General features: G+C 37.6%; 1 protein-coding gene across 3 annotated transcripts in view; it reads right to left on the reverse strand.

The window, feature by feature from the left end:
* The window catches only part of LOC112560551 (recombining binding protein suppressor of hairless-like), a 26168-nt gene continuing 9323 nt past the window's right edge, over positions 1 to 16845 (reverse strand). For all 3 annotated transcript variants that reach the window (XM_025232466.1, XM_025232465.1, XM_025232467.1), the window contains exons 3-14: positions 15088 to 15319; positions 14126 to 14152; positions 13647 to 13742; positions 13189 to 13354; positions 12284 to 12458; positions 11414 to 11551; positions 10787 to 10899; positions 10459 to 10599; positions 9925 to 10080; positions 8731 to 8834; positions 8291 to 8372; positions 1 to 8002 (exon numbers count right to left, since the gene is read on the reverse strand). In XM_025232466.1, the coding sequence (XP_025088251.1) occupies positions 7832 to 8002; positions 8291 to 8372; positions 8731 to 8834; positions 9925 to 10080; positions 10459 to 10599; positions 10787 to 10899; positions 11414 to 11551; positions 12284 to 12458; positions 13189 to 13354; positions 13647 to 13742; positions 14126 to 14152; positions 15088 to 15319 (1601 nt within the window). In that variant the 3' untranslated portion in view covers positions 1 to 7831. The remainder of the gene's footprint in view (positions 8003 to 8290; positions 8373 to 8730; positions 8835 to 9924; positions 10081 to 10458; positions 10600 to 10786; positions 10900 to 11413; positions 11552 to 12283; positions 12459 to 13188; positions 13355 to 13646; positions 13743 to 14125; positions 14153 to 15087; positions 15320 to 16845) is intronic.

Below are 16845 nucleotides of genomic sequence, written 5' to 3' on the forward strand. Positions count from 1 at the left end.
ATCATTTTAGATTGTTCTGCAATTTTATTTGCACAGGTGTGAATACATACATATATATATATAACATTTATAATATAAACCAAAGTAAGTACGAGCGTTAACATTTCTGATTCAAGTGCTGAAAATGGCGCAGCAGTTGCTGTGTGTAGACAAAAGTAGTTCTCCGCAGACAGTGAATCTCAGGTTCGACTTACACTCGCACTCATGTATGTGGACAGCGCGACAGTAAGCAGTTGCCATCTTTGTTATCGAGTAGGATACAGAAACATAGGCTTATCACCAACACGTGCAAAAAACATCTAATCTACTGTTGCACTTAAGCTACCACATAAGGCATCTGCGTAAATAGAACTGGGCCTGTGGTATAAAATTTGACTATGATGCATGGGCAGGGGGTGTTAACACCATATACAAATAAGGAACAACTCCTGCGTTCAATCTTTGTGCAGCACTGCTTCAAAAGAATGCATGACCACACCAACATTCACCCATTTCTGATCAGCAGCTTAAAAAAAAAATCCCAAGACTGTAGCTGTGCCTTTATGTGTATAATGCATTTTATATACAAGACCTGGTGTATGAACAGCTGAGCAACTGACTAAGCAGTGCAATGCTCACTTTGGGCTCGGAATACTGATTTCACATTAAAGCCAGCCTATGACCACGTCTAGAAACTCGTGTGGTATTCATTTATTAGAAAAGTAAGTTCATGTTTCCACACAAGAAGAGAACTTCAGGTGGTCTGCCATGTTTAGGGCACAGCACATGCAAGACAGGAGCTAATTTTCTCTTTCTGCTGCCTTTTGCATTTCCTAACAAAGCAAGCACCCTATTTATTGTTGGGTGGGTGGGCATTTTCCATGACCCATGAATCCTTAACCTACTCGAAAGCAGACCACACCAGCCACAAGGCTATAATGCATATCTATTTCCATAATGCAACATACATTTAAAAGTCTTGATTGCTTACCAGCAGTCATCAAATGTAAGAGGGACAAAAAAGGATATTTTTTTTACTTTTTACACAGGTGGTATTTCTTTGCATAAACATGTAAATACTTCCTAAGATTTAGAAAATGTGCCTTTTTATTTTTTCCCCATATTTTCTGTCAATCTGCTCATTCTACCATTTTGTATTGACAGAGCAGGCATGCAATAACTCTTTTTTTCCTTCAGAGCAACAAATTTCCTAAATGCAACAAAAACAAAAGCAAAAAAAAAAAAAAACATTCACATCCAATACTGTACTGTTGTTTTTTTTTAAAGCATTTTTTTTCCCCAACTCTTTTTCATAATATTACAGTTTACAGCAGTAGATTATAAACTTAGTTCACAAGCGGTCATTGGTAACAGCTTGCCCTTCTCTGCTGAGACAGCATCTAGGTCTGTCTAGCTAAATGTTCAGAACCTGCATAGAATCTTTCTTTACATAACACATATGGCCATATATAAGCCACAAAAGTTTTAATGATTTCTATGATGAGTATGTACCACAATTGTCAGGCACAAACTAGGACTGATAGGAATTATTTCTGGTGCCTTTATCTTTTTCTCTTTAAGTCTGTGTATGCTCACTGTAGAACACATCTGTCAAAAAAAGATTTGGAACAAATTACTTACTGCCTCTTTCATTAATTCTTTGACTTTTTGAATTACAGCAGTTCTAAATCTTCAGCCTAAAATCTTGAAAGAAATGCATTAAAAAACTCTAAAAACTGTGCATAAGCATCCATGCAAATAGTACAGTTTCTCAGACAAGAATACTACACACAGAAGTGCTCCATCATCAAAGAAAGGTTTGTGTTATGTGTGATTATAATCCAGATGTGAAGTATGGAATGACGATCAAAGATACATGCACCCCCACTTAATAAAAACAAAGCTAAATTAACTATCAGGAGCTTAATGTTTCTATGCTGTCGCAAAACAAAAACTACTTTTTAATTGACTTATTAATAAAGCAAGCTTTCGCCCCACAAGGAAATATGTGGATTTCTTAAATTCCACAATACAGAGACAATTGGGCCTTATGTTCATCACCTCTAAACTGGGCAACAGGCAGCAATTCACAAATGATCCCATCCAACAATCGCAATGACCATGTGCACTTGCATCCCAACATTCTTTCAAAGTATACTGTCATCACCCCCTCAAGAGGTAAAGCCACAGAGTGCAGACAAGCAAGTATGAAAGGCACAGGTCAAGGTTTTTACATTATGCATCCTTTCAAAGGCACATGCTATTCCTAGGTACTCAACTCCTAAGGTAATCAGCAAAGCTGTTGCTGTACTCGTATATTTGCATGCACCTGCATGCGCACACGCACTCACACACACACAGGTGGAAAAAGTACCCTCCTTTGGTAACAATTAAGACATACTTCATCAATAACCTTAGCAGCATGCATCCATTGTGAATAAGTGCTCTGGTGATCTCTGTAATTTCAACAACATAAATACAACTTGTTGGCATAGAACCCTACATTGGAAAAGTATGTCTACTAATTAGTATACATCTGTAATGTTTTGTTCTCCACACTTGGGAACGGCATCAATGAGCAAGTCTCCTTTATGAAAACACCCCAATCCCCATCTTTTCTACAAGGGAAGATGTGCAAATCTTATTGACTCAAGAACACAAGTTGTCTTCGCTGATTCTGAAGCCTACACTTGAGGAGGCACTGCAAACCGTGACAATCTCACCTACTTGTGCCAGATCTGCTGTACCTGACAGAAGCAGTACCAATAGCAGGACATTCTTGGCTTAAATGTTTTGTCACAAGAAAACAGGTCATTACAGATCGGTATGCCCTCATGATGCTTCCATGGTTAGTTTGTTGATAGATCTCATAGATCTCAAATGCAATGCAGAAGGACTTGTCTATTACTAAACAGAAGAATAATCTTTCTTGGGGTGAAAGCTTGGCTTACGCTAAGCAACTAATGACTCTTCTTCCGTCAAAGTGCAGTCAACAAGATTTTTAACATTTTACTTACATATCTGTTGATTTTAAGCTCAGCTGTTTTACTATGTCACAGTCTTGAAGCTCACTGGAGACTTTCAAACAGTGTGTGTGTACGTGTGGGGCCCTTTTCATTTTACCCACATACTCCCAGATATATTTAGAATTCATGCCATCCATGCTGGATTGTATGTGAAAAGAGAGAGAGAGAGTGACAATGCTGCTCCTCTCAAATGAAATTTACACAAAAAGATTTTCCTTCGTGCTCATTGTTGTTCTGGTTTCCCTTCCTCTTCCCATCATAACCTTTAACAAATCATGAGAATTGAATCATAGCACAGTATTTCTTTATACCACAGGCCTGTGCAAAAAAAAAAAAAGAGTCCCTAAGGACCATTAGAATTAGAAAAATGAGTCAGTGCAATATATTCATTGCATCCTTAATGGGTCTATGGAACCTCACTCAAAAATGTGAAAATGAAAAAAAAGTTATTGAAAAAGCTGTCAGTATTATTATGAAGTTTATGAACTAATCCTGTCAAACAGGGTTTATCTCAAATTTTTCTCTACAGGTAGCCAAAAATTAGGAGTAAAACAATTTTGAAAACAAATGGATAAGTCAAATTGATACTTTTGTAGGAATTCCATTGACGCATACAACAAAATTTAGGGTAGACTATCCTTGTCAATGTTTACAACTATTCAGTTACTTCTTTATATGTAACTATAGTGCAGGTTGTGAACTTGTTCTTTGATAACATCACCTACAGTTATATTCTCTCATGTGCACGCACAAGCACACACTACCAGGCATACATGAGGATATTATTGCTGTTTTATGGTAAGTGGGCATCAAGGCCATCTGACTGCTTCTGTCTTTAGGGTACCATTTACTTAAACAGAGAGTAGGTACACTGAAACCTTAATAAAGCCTGTTATATTAGGTGTAGCAACTAGATATTTCACATATTAGCAACAAAATTCAATAGGGGTACTATGCTTCAGTGACAGCCTGAGCATTAAAAAAAAAGTTCTTTGAACTGGGAAAACCCCCCCTGACAAGTGAGGAGAATATGTTCTCATGTCAGTGCACCTTGCCACTTTGTGCAGAGAGGAGGATCCTCCTCTGCAAGCAGAAAACGGTTGGTAACATAAGCATGACCAGGTGTTAGTCTATTTAAGACTTCCTGCCCTAGGCAATACAGTCTGAAAGTTAAGGAAAAATATTATGAAGTTTATTATGTATCATGATATCGAACTGATTTTGCCAAATGTAAAATGCATTTTTTTTCTTAAAGGATTCCAGTCAGAACAAAAATGATGCAAACACTAGTTGGCTAGCTCAAGTGTTTCCCAAAATATTGGTTTGACTAGGGATCCATACGGAAATAATGTCAATTTTTCTTTTTGGAATTAGGCATACAGTTTGAACAACTGATTTAATAATGGATGGTCAAGCTGTTGGGAATGGAAATCAAGTAATGTTCACAAGGGGTCAGAGATGATCAGGAAATTTATTTCTTGGAAGGTGCAAATATGCTGTCAAGGAAGCAAAGGAGCTTTCAGTTCCACAGATGATAAAGCTGTGACCTTTCAAATGGGCATCTAAAGGATCCCTTCTTTGGAAATTTTAGAACCATCTGTATACTTCTGGAGGAAGATTAGGTTGTCTAAGACTAGCACTCTAAAGTACTGAAGGTATGCTATATCTGGTTTCTGTAAGAAAGGTCTAAACACACCTCCGAAGTAGTAGTGTCCAAGAGGTCATTTGAAGGCACTTTCAATGACACAGTGTTTCAGAAATCTATGCCCAAGTCCCAAAGATGAGTATGGACTCTGTTGCAAAGGATTAATTTCTTTATTCCAAGCCATGTATCTGTCCAAAGCCTTAAGGGTAGCTTGGAGATAGAGGATGGGCTCCAAGTGAAACACAGGATAGCATCATTTGTAGCCGGCATAAAATTAAATGTTCACCTGCCTCAGGGATCTTACCTACCTCTGCAGCACTTCACTCACGTCTTTATGGCCCAGTCCCACAAGCAAGCTACAAGAGTCTGCCAGAGGAATATGTACTTCAGTGGCTGAGGTGATGCTCGTCACGACTAAGGCTGTCACTCAGAACTTTCCCATTTAAACTATTGCTTTCTTGAGGATAATGGAAAAAAGTTTTAGATTATTCCCAAAGATCTGACTTTCCATGCTGGTTACAGTATGTAAATAAAATAGTTTCTAAGCATGTTACAATAGAAAGAAACCTAAAATGCCAAGTCTCATCTATATGTTCTTCAAAACACTGGTCACATCATGCATCTCTCATATTTCTCCTTTATGCACATCAACTGAACATTCACGAACAATTGCATACAAATGCAAAGAAACATAAAAACACACTCAAATAAACAATGCCTCATAACACCTGTTGACACCAGACCAGCAACCAAATACCTGACATCAAAAAACAAACCCACAAAATTATTCCTTTAGGACTCATATTCTTTCAGTCAGGCCCTACTAAAGTATATCGCATTAAAGAGAATCTTTAAAATTCTATGCGCATTAATATCCAGAATAAAAACTTCATCCCCAGTGATTTTATGTTGCACTGTGAAAAGGGGTTTCTTGGTTCTAAAATGCCTCAAATTTGAACAGCTTCAATATGTTGATTACACAAGGCAAATATGACTACGTTTACAGATTTTATCTTGCATCAGAAACTAACACTCATGCACAAAAAGACGAATGTTTATGCAATCATCCATATTTTATAATAGTACTTTTATGTGTGTAAGTTCTGTTTTCCAAAATATATCATTATGCTGATCACAGCATACATTTTTTAAAGGGCACTGTCTCCAGCCTGTCGCACAAGGCAAACAAACTAGCTTATGAACAATTAGTTCTATGCCATTCACTCTCTGAAACTATGAAAAGGTTTACAAGAGGATTAGAAAGTTCCTTACATGAAGAAAGTGCATACTGCATGGCTCTTCAGTCCATCAAGTCATTTCACAAGCATACAAATGGTGAAAAGTGTCATAAAGCTACATCTCTGCCATTTTAAAAAGGTGCACTCACACACAAAAATAAAGTGTCTGCTCACCCAAGCCCCCTTTTTAAAAAGAGTGGGCTTGAATAAAAGGGTGTGCCGAGGGAGGTAGAACATTAAAAAAAAACAAACGAACAAAAACCACACTTGCTGCAGCCTTCAAAGCCTAACACAATGAATCTTTTCTCCATGTGTACACGTAATATCCTCCCTCTAAAAGCTCAAAGATTAATCTATTATGATGCACAAATCCAACAACAGAGTTGTCAGTAGCCGAGTGTGCACCCTGGCAAAACTCCTTTCACAACACTGCAACCAGGGTATGCCTCTTTAGCACAGCCAATGAACACTGTTCACAAAAGAAAGAAAAACAGGGTTTATTATATTCCTGCAAGAGCATTCCTAAGCAACAGTTTGCTGTCTGCACCTCACATTCTTCCAAAGATGCTTATTATCTGGAAAAGTTTGCCACCTTCACAACTGCTTTGAGGAGTCCACAAGGACATGTTATTAAGTTATTCTCTGCAATATTGCCAATAACATGCACACTGGAATTTATTAGCTAGGCAGTGAATGACCCTTGATTACACTGGTGATTCAAGGACAGAATTAAAACTGACAAACACCACATATAAAATTTCTTATTCACAATATATCCCCCCACTCCCCTTACCAAGTCCAACAAACTTAAACAGTGGTAACATCTTTCAAAATACGGCATGTGTGCTATTTAGAGTGAGTGTAAAATTAATAAAAGTTCTTTTCTAACTTTCCCAGCGAGTGAATGCACACATGTGCCTTTGCATTTTTCCAAAAGTCCAACTGTACACTGTAAAATCTAGTGCTGCAGAGCTTTTATATATATATAAAATGAAGTACACATGCACACACACTCCTCCTCAAATTATGTGCTCTCACTCTTGAAAACACACACACCTGCCCGCTCACAGCACAAGAATTCTTGACAGTAGATATTATAGGCAAAGCCATGCAGTCTTCAGTCCTGTCATTCAGTATGATGCCTGAAAGCCAAAATGCTTAGGGATTTGGCATCATGAAACATGTTTCAGTCCATATATCAAAAGGGGATTCTAATCACAGCTCTTGATGCAACTTGACCACATGGCATGATAGCATGCTGGATTGTTATCTGGCTATATTCAATGACCTCCAATATTGTTTTGTCAGCTTTCCCAACATTAATTCTGTCCTCTAACTCTTAGTAAAACTTTACTATGCGTCTGAACAAAGGAACTTCTGAAAAAAAGGGGGATGGATGGGGGTGGGGAATCTCCTGTACCATCCAGCATTCTTGCGGATCTTGTGATATTTCCCTTCTCTCATTACCAAGACCTATTAAATAAACAGAGGCATATACTGAAGGTAGCCCCTCATAAATACTGGTGCACTCTACACCAGGCCCTTAATACATTTAATTTTATTGGATGCCACTTATGTGTTTTCTACAATATATAACTGAAGAAAATCCAAAAGGGCGGACAGACGTCTTTGCCCTCTGTGAAAAGATTTCTTGAGGTGTTGCTGTATCCTCTTAACTTTCTTAGACAGTGCTCCAGACATGCCCAAATAACCACTGGCTGTTGATGAGGTTTGACCCATCTCCTTGCTGCAAATGGACACAGCAGCAGGTTTGTCTGACACTTGCTGCTCAAACTTTTCTGAAGAAACAAATAAGGCAGCATTCTGCTGACTTTTCCACAGCTGAAAAGCATCTACCATCACACTGGTGGCCACATCTCATGCAAACATGAGGCTGTCACTGAAGAGCGGAGTCCAATATTCTCCAGAATCAGTCTGCTCCATCACAAAGGACTGGAGAAGCCGGAGGTAGAGTCTGGTGAGGCTGCAGCAGTGCGGTTTAAGATGCGGTCCACATCTCGGCAATGCTGACGTGGGCCTGGCTCTGGTGTGTAAGTAAATGTTAAGCCTGTGGAATATATGATTCCATCGCTGCGTACCAGCGATACAGGCACCTGAAATAACGAAAGGTATACCTCTAATTTAAATGCTACTTAAAAAGACATTTCTCTACAAGACTGCTTTTGTAAAAAAAAAAAATTTTTTAATGGTAGAATATTCGTTTGAATATTTACAGTTAAAGGAAAAAGTACTTTTGCTTACTCCTGACCTCCACTTTTCCTGCACCATGCCTGTAACTGCCAACTATGATGTCACCCATTATTTAATTGTTCCCCTTGGTACAACAGATGATGACATGCTGCTGCAAGCATGCTTACACAAGTACAAGGAATAGCACTTGCCTGTAAAGGTTGCCGAACCCATCTCCAGCCATTCCTGAAAGCTGAGATGTCAGGAACAACACACAGCATGCTCTCATCAGATCTGTGCACACATCACACAAAATGACTGTAGTTTAACTTGCCACAAACATCTGAATCCAAGCTGTCCAAGATATATTTTACATCTTATGTAATACACAGTTTACCCCCTAGTAGAAAGATAAATCACAAACATAAGTTTCAGGAATAAAACATTGTAAAAGCAAGAGGGTAAGTTATTACTGTTGTAAATTTTAGAAAAAAAATGGACAAATAAATGGACATATTTAAAATTTGCATGGCAATCCAGTTATAGTTCTTTTTAGGTAAAATATAAACAAAGTGTGACTATGAGATGTGCCAAAGTGAGGGCACTTTGAAGAGCAACACAATGTCATCTCAAGAAAATAAACCAGCCTTACCTGAACATAGTTTCAGCCTCAACATCACCAAACCAGACCTTAAGAATAGCGGAAAAATTCTCGCCCATTAATTCCAGCATGGCTACATCTCCTCCACCATTTAGCTGCAAAAATTTTGGAACTTTTTTAACGCTACCATGAACACACTCGTCTGTGAAAAGATACAAGAGAACACACTGAAGCTTATGAAAAGAGTTTTGTCTGCTTGTAATAAATGTTTCGCTGACTACCAGTATATCATACTTCTGGATTTTAGTATCGTGTGGAGAAAGCAACCATTATTAGATACAAGCATACTACCAATCTGGTTATTAAACATACACAAAATGTTTGCTGTCTTTTTATTTAACTGTGGTCCTCATTAAATGCATCTTTCTCACTCTCACCAGTCTTCGTTAAATGTCGACAATGAAACTCCCTTGACTTACTTCTTATTAATTATAGCAATGTACATTTGTCATTCTTAATAAACAAAACAAAAAAAATCCTATTTTACATAAGAAATTATCAAGTACTTAAATGAATATTTTCCTGATTGCCTCTGTATGTGTCAACCTATCATGTTGCATTAGAATTATTTGCTGCATCGGACCAGGTAGTTGCCAAGGTAACCACAGGGGCTCTTTTCCTAGCTGGCAGTAGAGTCATACAAATGTGAATGCCAGCTAGCTGAATGCCACTTAATTCAGCACAACATTTTCTTTCAAGCAAATCTAGGTAATGTGCGATAAACAGTTCAAACTCCATCACTAAGAAATATTTAGAATCATCTTTAAGTTCTAAAACTATTAACTTTAGTTATAAACACCTTGGCATTTGTACTCATCTTTGATGATGTAAATCATTATTTATATTGATACTAATACAAACAGCAATAAACAAGAGCACAAATACCAAGCCAGCAATCTAACATGTTGAGACACATAAGGAAAATGGCCTTCACTGACTTTTGCGATAGTTTTTTTTTTCTTTTTATAAAATACATTTTTAGTACATTTTTATGTGATTTTCAAATGAGGAAACATTTTTCTTTATTGTGATTCAAAATGATGCCCATTAAATTTAAAAGAAGCAATTTATCTGTGATTGCTCACCTACTTACAATGACAATTTACTACCTAATGGCTACCAACCAAAGACATAACAGCATTTTGTAGGTGACAAAAAAAAAAACAAACAAACAAAAAAACTTACATGAAGGCTGTTAACGATGGGCACAGGAGTTACTGGTGCCTTAACTGGTCCCATGCCCTCAAAGAAAGTATACTCTGCTTTATCTGTACTGATGATGGTCCAGGATGCTCCATCATTAATCATCTCTTTGTTAGATTCTTTAGGACATGGTGTTGCCTGCGATGGAAGGATAATACATTTTTTGATCCTCACAGTTCCTATTCTACCTTCTCTGCCTACCTGATCTGAAGACAGTATTTCCTGACAGTGCATGCAAGCTCTCACTCAATCACACACACACACTTGCACATGTACTATGTACATGCACAAATCTAGGTGAGACAGCCAGCTACTTTTACAATATATCTGCAACTGTTCAAAATTTTCAATTTATGCCTATTCCTTAGAAAAATCTAAACATTCTAAAAATTTTATCTTTTTATCTTCTGGCTAGTGGCCTGATGGTATGGAAAACACCACCCCACCAGGAATGCTGTCAAAACTGTTCACAAATAAAGTTATTACATAGGCAGGTGCCAGTGTAACCAGTAATACCTGAAACTGTATGATACGTTCCTGCGACAGACAGAGGTACATTCTTTCTGTGTCCTTGAGGTAGAAGGAGCACTTATGCAGCTGAGACACCGGATCATCAGCATCTAAAAGTGCTGTCTGCTTGTCAACCTTCCGGATGATCTAAAGAAAAATGAGAAACCAATCAATTTTACCAATATGCTTTGTCTCACAGGCACGTTATTCATGCTGTTAGCAGTCCAAGCAAGGGGAATTCGTATCAGCTGAATGAAGTGGTCAAAATTTAATCTCTCTGATGTTGAAAATATGCAACTTCCCTTTCAGCACACAAAACACATAAAAGACTCACCAAGCGAGGAAGGGCCATACCAGTCACAGAGCAGACTAGCTTGACAGTTGAGCCATAATGGATGTAACCATCCCGAACTGTAAATTCTTCTGATTCACCTTCATTGTCATCCACTGCAGGAACAATGCATGCTGGTCTTAAAAAAACTTCACTGCCTGATGTGCACCGATATATGTATCTTCCCTGAACCCACACAATGCATATGTACTAATACATAAGCACCATGATAATCTAAGCAGCAATAATAAAGCTCACTTTCACCTTGGAAGACATTTCAACCATCTAAACAATTCCACCTTTCAACACATTTGCATTTATATGAAATATGGGCAGGTCCAAATTAAAAGAACATAGCGCAGCCTTGAGACAACTTGCAACTTAAAATAGGCTTTAAACTACACATTTATTCCTGCAGTTTTCAAATACCTTTTACCACCATTAAGTACTCTAAGTACTAGTTTAGATTTAATGTGCGAAAGCTGACTTATATAAAAGATGCATTCAAAGCCTGTCAATATCTAAACATACACAAAAAACTATTTTCTTATTGTTCATGAATACAGTATGCATACAACCATACTGACTGAAATGTATCATTTGTGTACAAGAAAAAGGAGGCAGCCATACACAGGTGAATGGTGAAGGCTCCCCACTGTGTGGAGCTGGCATGAAAGTTGTTGTTCTCCACATGCAAGTAACGAGTGCTGACTGTCTGAGAACGCAGCCTGTTAAAAAGGGCAACTTTTGTCCCGGAAGCAATACACACTGCAAAAGATAGTTCACTTTAGAAGTAGGATTTTTTCATATAAAACACTTCAAAAAAATTCATTCACATAAAATATCCAACCCAAACTACATGTGTGAAATTAAGGATGCCTCATTTTCAAAACAACATCAACTATTTTATTCCGATTGGTTGTATATTCAAAGATGATTCTTTTTCAATTAAATTAAATACCAAAGCACCATCTCCCTCAACCCTCAACCTCTAAAGGTGTGCTTTGAAAACACTATCTGATTGTACACATTAACTATAGGGACTTTTTTTTAGGTCTTCCTTTGTGCTATGCCTGAATTCTTCCTGAACTTTATTGATGAATTGATTCACATGCTTCACCCTCAAAAATTCTCTATATTTCAAAAATGTTCTTCCTAATTAAAGAAGCATTAACCATGTTTGTCTCAGTTGATGGTATGCAGATCTAAGTTTAAAATTCAACATTTAAAATGTGCAGAATTATAAAATTTTGTTTGTAATAGAAATCAGGAGGCAGAATATTCTACTAAAAGACTTTAAAGATCACAAATAAGGTTTAAAAGAAAAAAAGAAAAATATGCACTATATATATATCAATCATAACTATCGCTAACAAGATTTGAGGGTTTAAAAGGCCTTGATAGTGAGAAAGGACAGGAAATAACCACAGCTGATATAAATAAAACTGAATAAACATGCATATATAAATGGAGGACAAAAAATTAAAAAGAAACTCTTACAATCAGCATTCTTCAAGGACTGTTTCTTCTTGGAGGGCTTGGATATAACTTTGATGCGCTTACTGTGGAACACACCAATATCCTGACCTTGACCATAAAACATTTTTACGGACAGCATGAAGTGCTTTCGTTTGTCTGAGTCAGAAATATACAGGGTTTTTGCTGCACAGTAATTCTGCACACATGAAAACCACGAAACACTCAATAGGATACTAACTATTTTAATGAAACTTTTTACAGGTAATAATACTTCCATTAGCATTCAAAACTGCAACCAAGACATCTCCCCCACCCACAAACACAAGTGTTATTACTTTTGCAACACCTCATTCACCAATGGCTTGAGCGGAATAGTCACACTATCAGAATATGCACAGTTTACTTCCATATATGCAATGAGGCAGGTCAGTCAATCATTCGTCCCTTGACTCCTACTAGCTACTGGGGACAGGGGAAGGGTGCATTGGTAGATGCGGCAGCTGAAAAGGCCTGCCATTCACACCTGTCTTGGGCATCAGTGAGCAGGTCCTGCACAGGACAACCAGTCCATTCCTTCACATTCTTAGCCAATTCTTCCTCTGGCCACCATGGCCTCAACCACCATTCAAGGTACCTTGAAGGATAGTCTTCGACAGAGTGTCACACTGAGTCACATGGCCAAACCAGACCACCTTATGCTGCTTGACTGTTGCAAGTAGGGGGTTTCTAGTGTCCTATAAGTGGCACCAATGTTTCATACAAAGACATTGATTCCTGTACAAGATACAGAGTAGCCTCCTCAGGCACTTGCTTGCAAATGTATGGATTCTCCTTTCTGTACTGGCAAGCATGTATAACATCTGTAAAGAAGGATGAGTACTGGGAGAGACTTGTACAGATAGCACTCCTCCCTCTTAGCTGCTTACCTTTCCTTCTAAGTTCAGCTGTACCATCTCCTGATCAGAGTTGCCAATGCCCATAAAGGCGCACACCTGTGTATCCTGTTCTGATGCCCCTTCTTGCTCCATTTGCTCCTTCTTCCTCTTCCATCCATTGCCAAACAGATAGATGCAAGGAGGAGGACAGAAAAATCTGCAACACACCACAGGCAAGTCACCCCATAACTGTTAGAAGATCTAGAATTATAATAATTGATATAAAACAGTGGAAGGTTCACGAACAGTATGACAGTAAGCAGAAAGGTAAGTAAACAATTAAAACTTGAATAAATAAAATTTAGAGATATAAATATTAAGACTATAATTTAAAAATTTAGGAAAAAGGGATGGGGAGAAGGCAAAAGAGTGAAAGACGGCCTAGCTCTGTAATAAATAGTACTGTTTAAGAGAAAAATCTACATGAAAAGTTTAGTCAAATTTTTCACCTTTTCTCATTGCCATAGGATTTCTGTGCAACCTTGGCATGTAGTATAACCAGCACCTGGTCGCCTCTGTCTAAGAGGTACTTTTTCATAGCCTCTCTAGGACAAGCATACAAGCAAAGTTATATCTTGATCTTAATAGTTAAAGGCTTTCTGATAATAACAGGGAACTGTCTTTAATTCTAAGCTACACTTCCTGTTAACAGATTACAATAAACAGTTTTTAACCAATGCCTTCCTTTTGCATTGCATGTCAAACCAGTTCTAGCACATACTTCCTTTGTAGCACTACACTGAGCTATTTCTAGCTCAACTTCCACTTAGTAGCTTAAAATAGTTGCAGCTCAAGTTTCCCCCCTGGCAATTCATATGAAATAAAACAACCTGAGCACAAACAAGATGCTGCAAAACCATCTTAACCTTTATGTGGTTCTGCTAAATTTTATGTGGACACTATTTACAGAATAAAAAATGTAACTTACCTAGTCAATCTTTTCTCTTGAAAAAATCTGCAAAGCAAAAATTTGTATACATTAGTTCTTTGATTCTATTTTAAGCAAAAATAAAATATAAATTAAAAATCTAAAATAAGGAAATAAGGTGATCAGTAGTCTAAATAAGTAAATCTCACCTCTTCAACATTTTCTTCGGTTTTAAATTTAGCCACCAATCCCTAAATGCTTACACAAGATCATCTACATTCACAATGAGAGTACTAATATTCTGACATTCCAGGCAGCTATATGATGCATTTAAAAGACAATAAGGGTGCAACATTTTTTCTTTGTGATTGTGTTAAGTTCATTTTAAAATAATAATTCCTAAAATATGAGTAAATAATTATGTTTAATTTTCAAGATATAAGCCTTTAAACATCCGCATTCTCACCTGTCACTAGCTCCAAAATTAATCTCTTATGCTAGAGAGTTCTGTAGCATACAAGTAGCATTTGTAGCTGCAAGTGTGACTCAGCCCAGCAAATCTATGCACGTCTTCAAGTAAAATTAAGAAATATCGCTTATGTTGTCCTGTTCAAGAAGTGATTTTTTTTGGCCCAGAAAATGAAACGGCTGATTTTATAATACAGCCCTACAGATTTAAAAGAAAAAATACTATCCTTTCATCATTTTCTGTTTTCTCCACAAATCCAGGCGTGATTAAGAGAAAAACATTTCTCGTGTCTATTCCTAATAAAGTACCACTAGAAAATGATGTATATTTTATGCTCGATTTCCAGCAATGAGCACTCATATTGTCCTTTAAGACTGCAATGCATGCTCTCATTCACTATATGAATTGCAAAATACATTAGCTTCCTTCAACCTATTAATCTGTTTTGGAAGTCTGAATATTTTTACATTTTGCTGTTTTCTTGCAAAACTTATGTTCATTTCAGACTTCACACTCAATACCCCTTAGCTTAGAAAAACTGTTATGGTCTTACTCGCTATGGGACACTTCACAGCCATCACCCCTTCTTAGGTCTGATGGATCCAAATCTGCAGGATGGCGCACGATTGGCGGGGAGGGGGTAGGCAAGGGGCTTGGTGGTGTTTGCATGGCAGATGCTAGGCTGCCCAAGCCTGGAGGACTGGTGTGAAGTGCAACCATGTCACCGTTGATCTTGTCTGGAGGAGTGAGGGATCCAGGCATGACATGACCGGGATGCCCTGTATCTGCCAGCAAAAAGAGACTGAATTAACACATGATAACTCAGTGAGACTGCAACTATTCAGGCCAGGCTGCTCACCTATGTCGGTTATATTTAAAAATTTTTACCATAAAACTTTGTAAACAAAAAGGGACGAAATCTAGTCGTCTGGCTAGGTAAATCCCATTTGAATAGAGTTACATCCCTTAACATAGGAAAAGGAAAGATGTTTGAAAATTTGAATTCTGACACTAAAGTTGTTTCTTTTTGTCATCATAAGTAATGTTTATTCTTTTGTACATGGTCTGTAACTATTAAAATCCACTGAATATTGGACTAAACATCACAGTGATGACTGATTTTGGAAATATGATTTGATATAGTTTCTTTGGTGTATTTCACAATGGAATAAATATGTCAAAATGAAGCACATAGCATGTGCAAACCAAAATCCTTTAAATCATCACTAAAGATAACTTTCTTTTTAAAAATAAAGCAAAGAAGGACTTCTTTCCAGAATTTTAAAACCTCACTTCATCTACATAGTGCTTCTATCATAAAAAAAAAAACATAACTAAATACTAGCACTATCAGGTAATGTAAACTCAACTCCAACAGATGTTGGGTTAGGGATGTTCAGGTGTCCAATGTCTACAATTTCACTGACATAAGGCACACATATTCTCTCTCTCCAGTTACCCAAAGAGTCAAGTATCACTACATAATTTGTATGATGGACAAAAGGAAAATAGGCATAGTTTTGCAAATAACATTTTGACAAGACACATATGTGATCAAGATGTGCAAAGTCACAGCAGAAAGCTGTAGGTTTCCAGCCTCCTTGGGCTTAGCCTAGAAAACCCATCGATGGATACCCATCAGTACCTAATTTATCAGGGACAGAAAAAAAAACCAAATGGTACTAGCTCTGATTTAAAGAACTGTCCCCTTTTCAAAACTTTCTGTGAGGGAGTGGGGAATGTTGTCTCTAAGTCTTAAAAGGAAACGCGATGGCAAGGCTCAGAGCGTACAAGATTAACTGCCAGCTTTAAGTGAAGTGAGGGGTAGTGCTGAGAAAACTTTGTCTTTAACTACAACCTTAAACAATAAACACTAAACCCAGGACTGAAACAGGTCTACCACAAAACCTCAGCAGGCAACATTCAGCGAGCATCTCAGAGAACCTCTGTACACCCCTGACATTCACAGCCACCACACTAGGTCATTATAAGCCGTTGCAAAATGAGTGTCATGTCTCGTATGGAATGGTAAATAAAAGGTCACAGCAACAGAACAGACATTATGGACACCCTCTTCAGGCTGCACTCTCTCCCAAAACTTATAACCCCCTACAAGTAATGCAGACAAGTGCTATTTCAGTACCTGATAAGAATATTGCTAGTATTCAATAACTGAAGTGTTTTCCCCACAGTCAAAAGATTACCTACACTCATTCCAGACTCAGTGCTGAGTGTCAACCTTTCCCCCCAAATGATCAGTACTCAATCCAATGCTTCAGTGCTTAAAGACCTAGAGATAATTTTCATTCTA

The sequence above is a fragment of the Pomacea canaliculata genome, linkage group LG3, assembly GCF_003073045.1.
Source record: "Pomacea canaliculata isolate SZHN2017 linkage group LG3, ASM307304v1, whole genome shotgun sequence".
Lineage (NCBI taxonomy): Eukaryota > Metazoa > Mollusca > Gastropoda > Architaenioglossa > Ampullariidae > Pomacea > Pomacea canaliculata.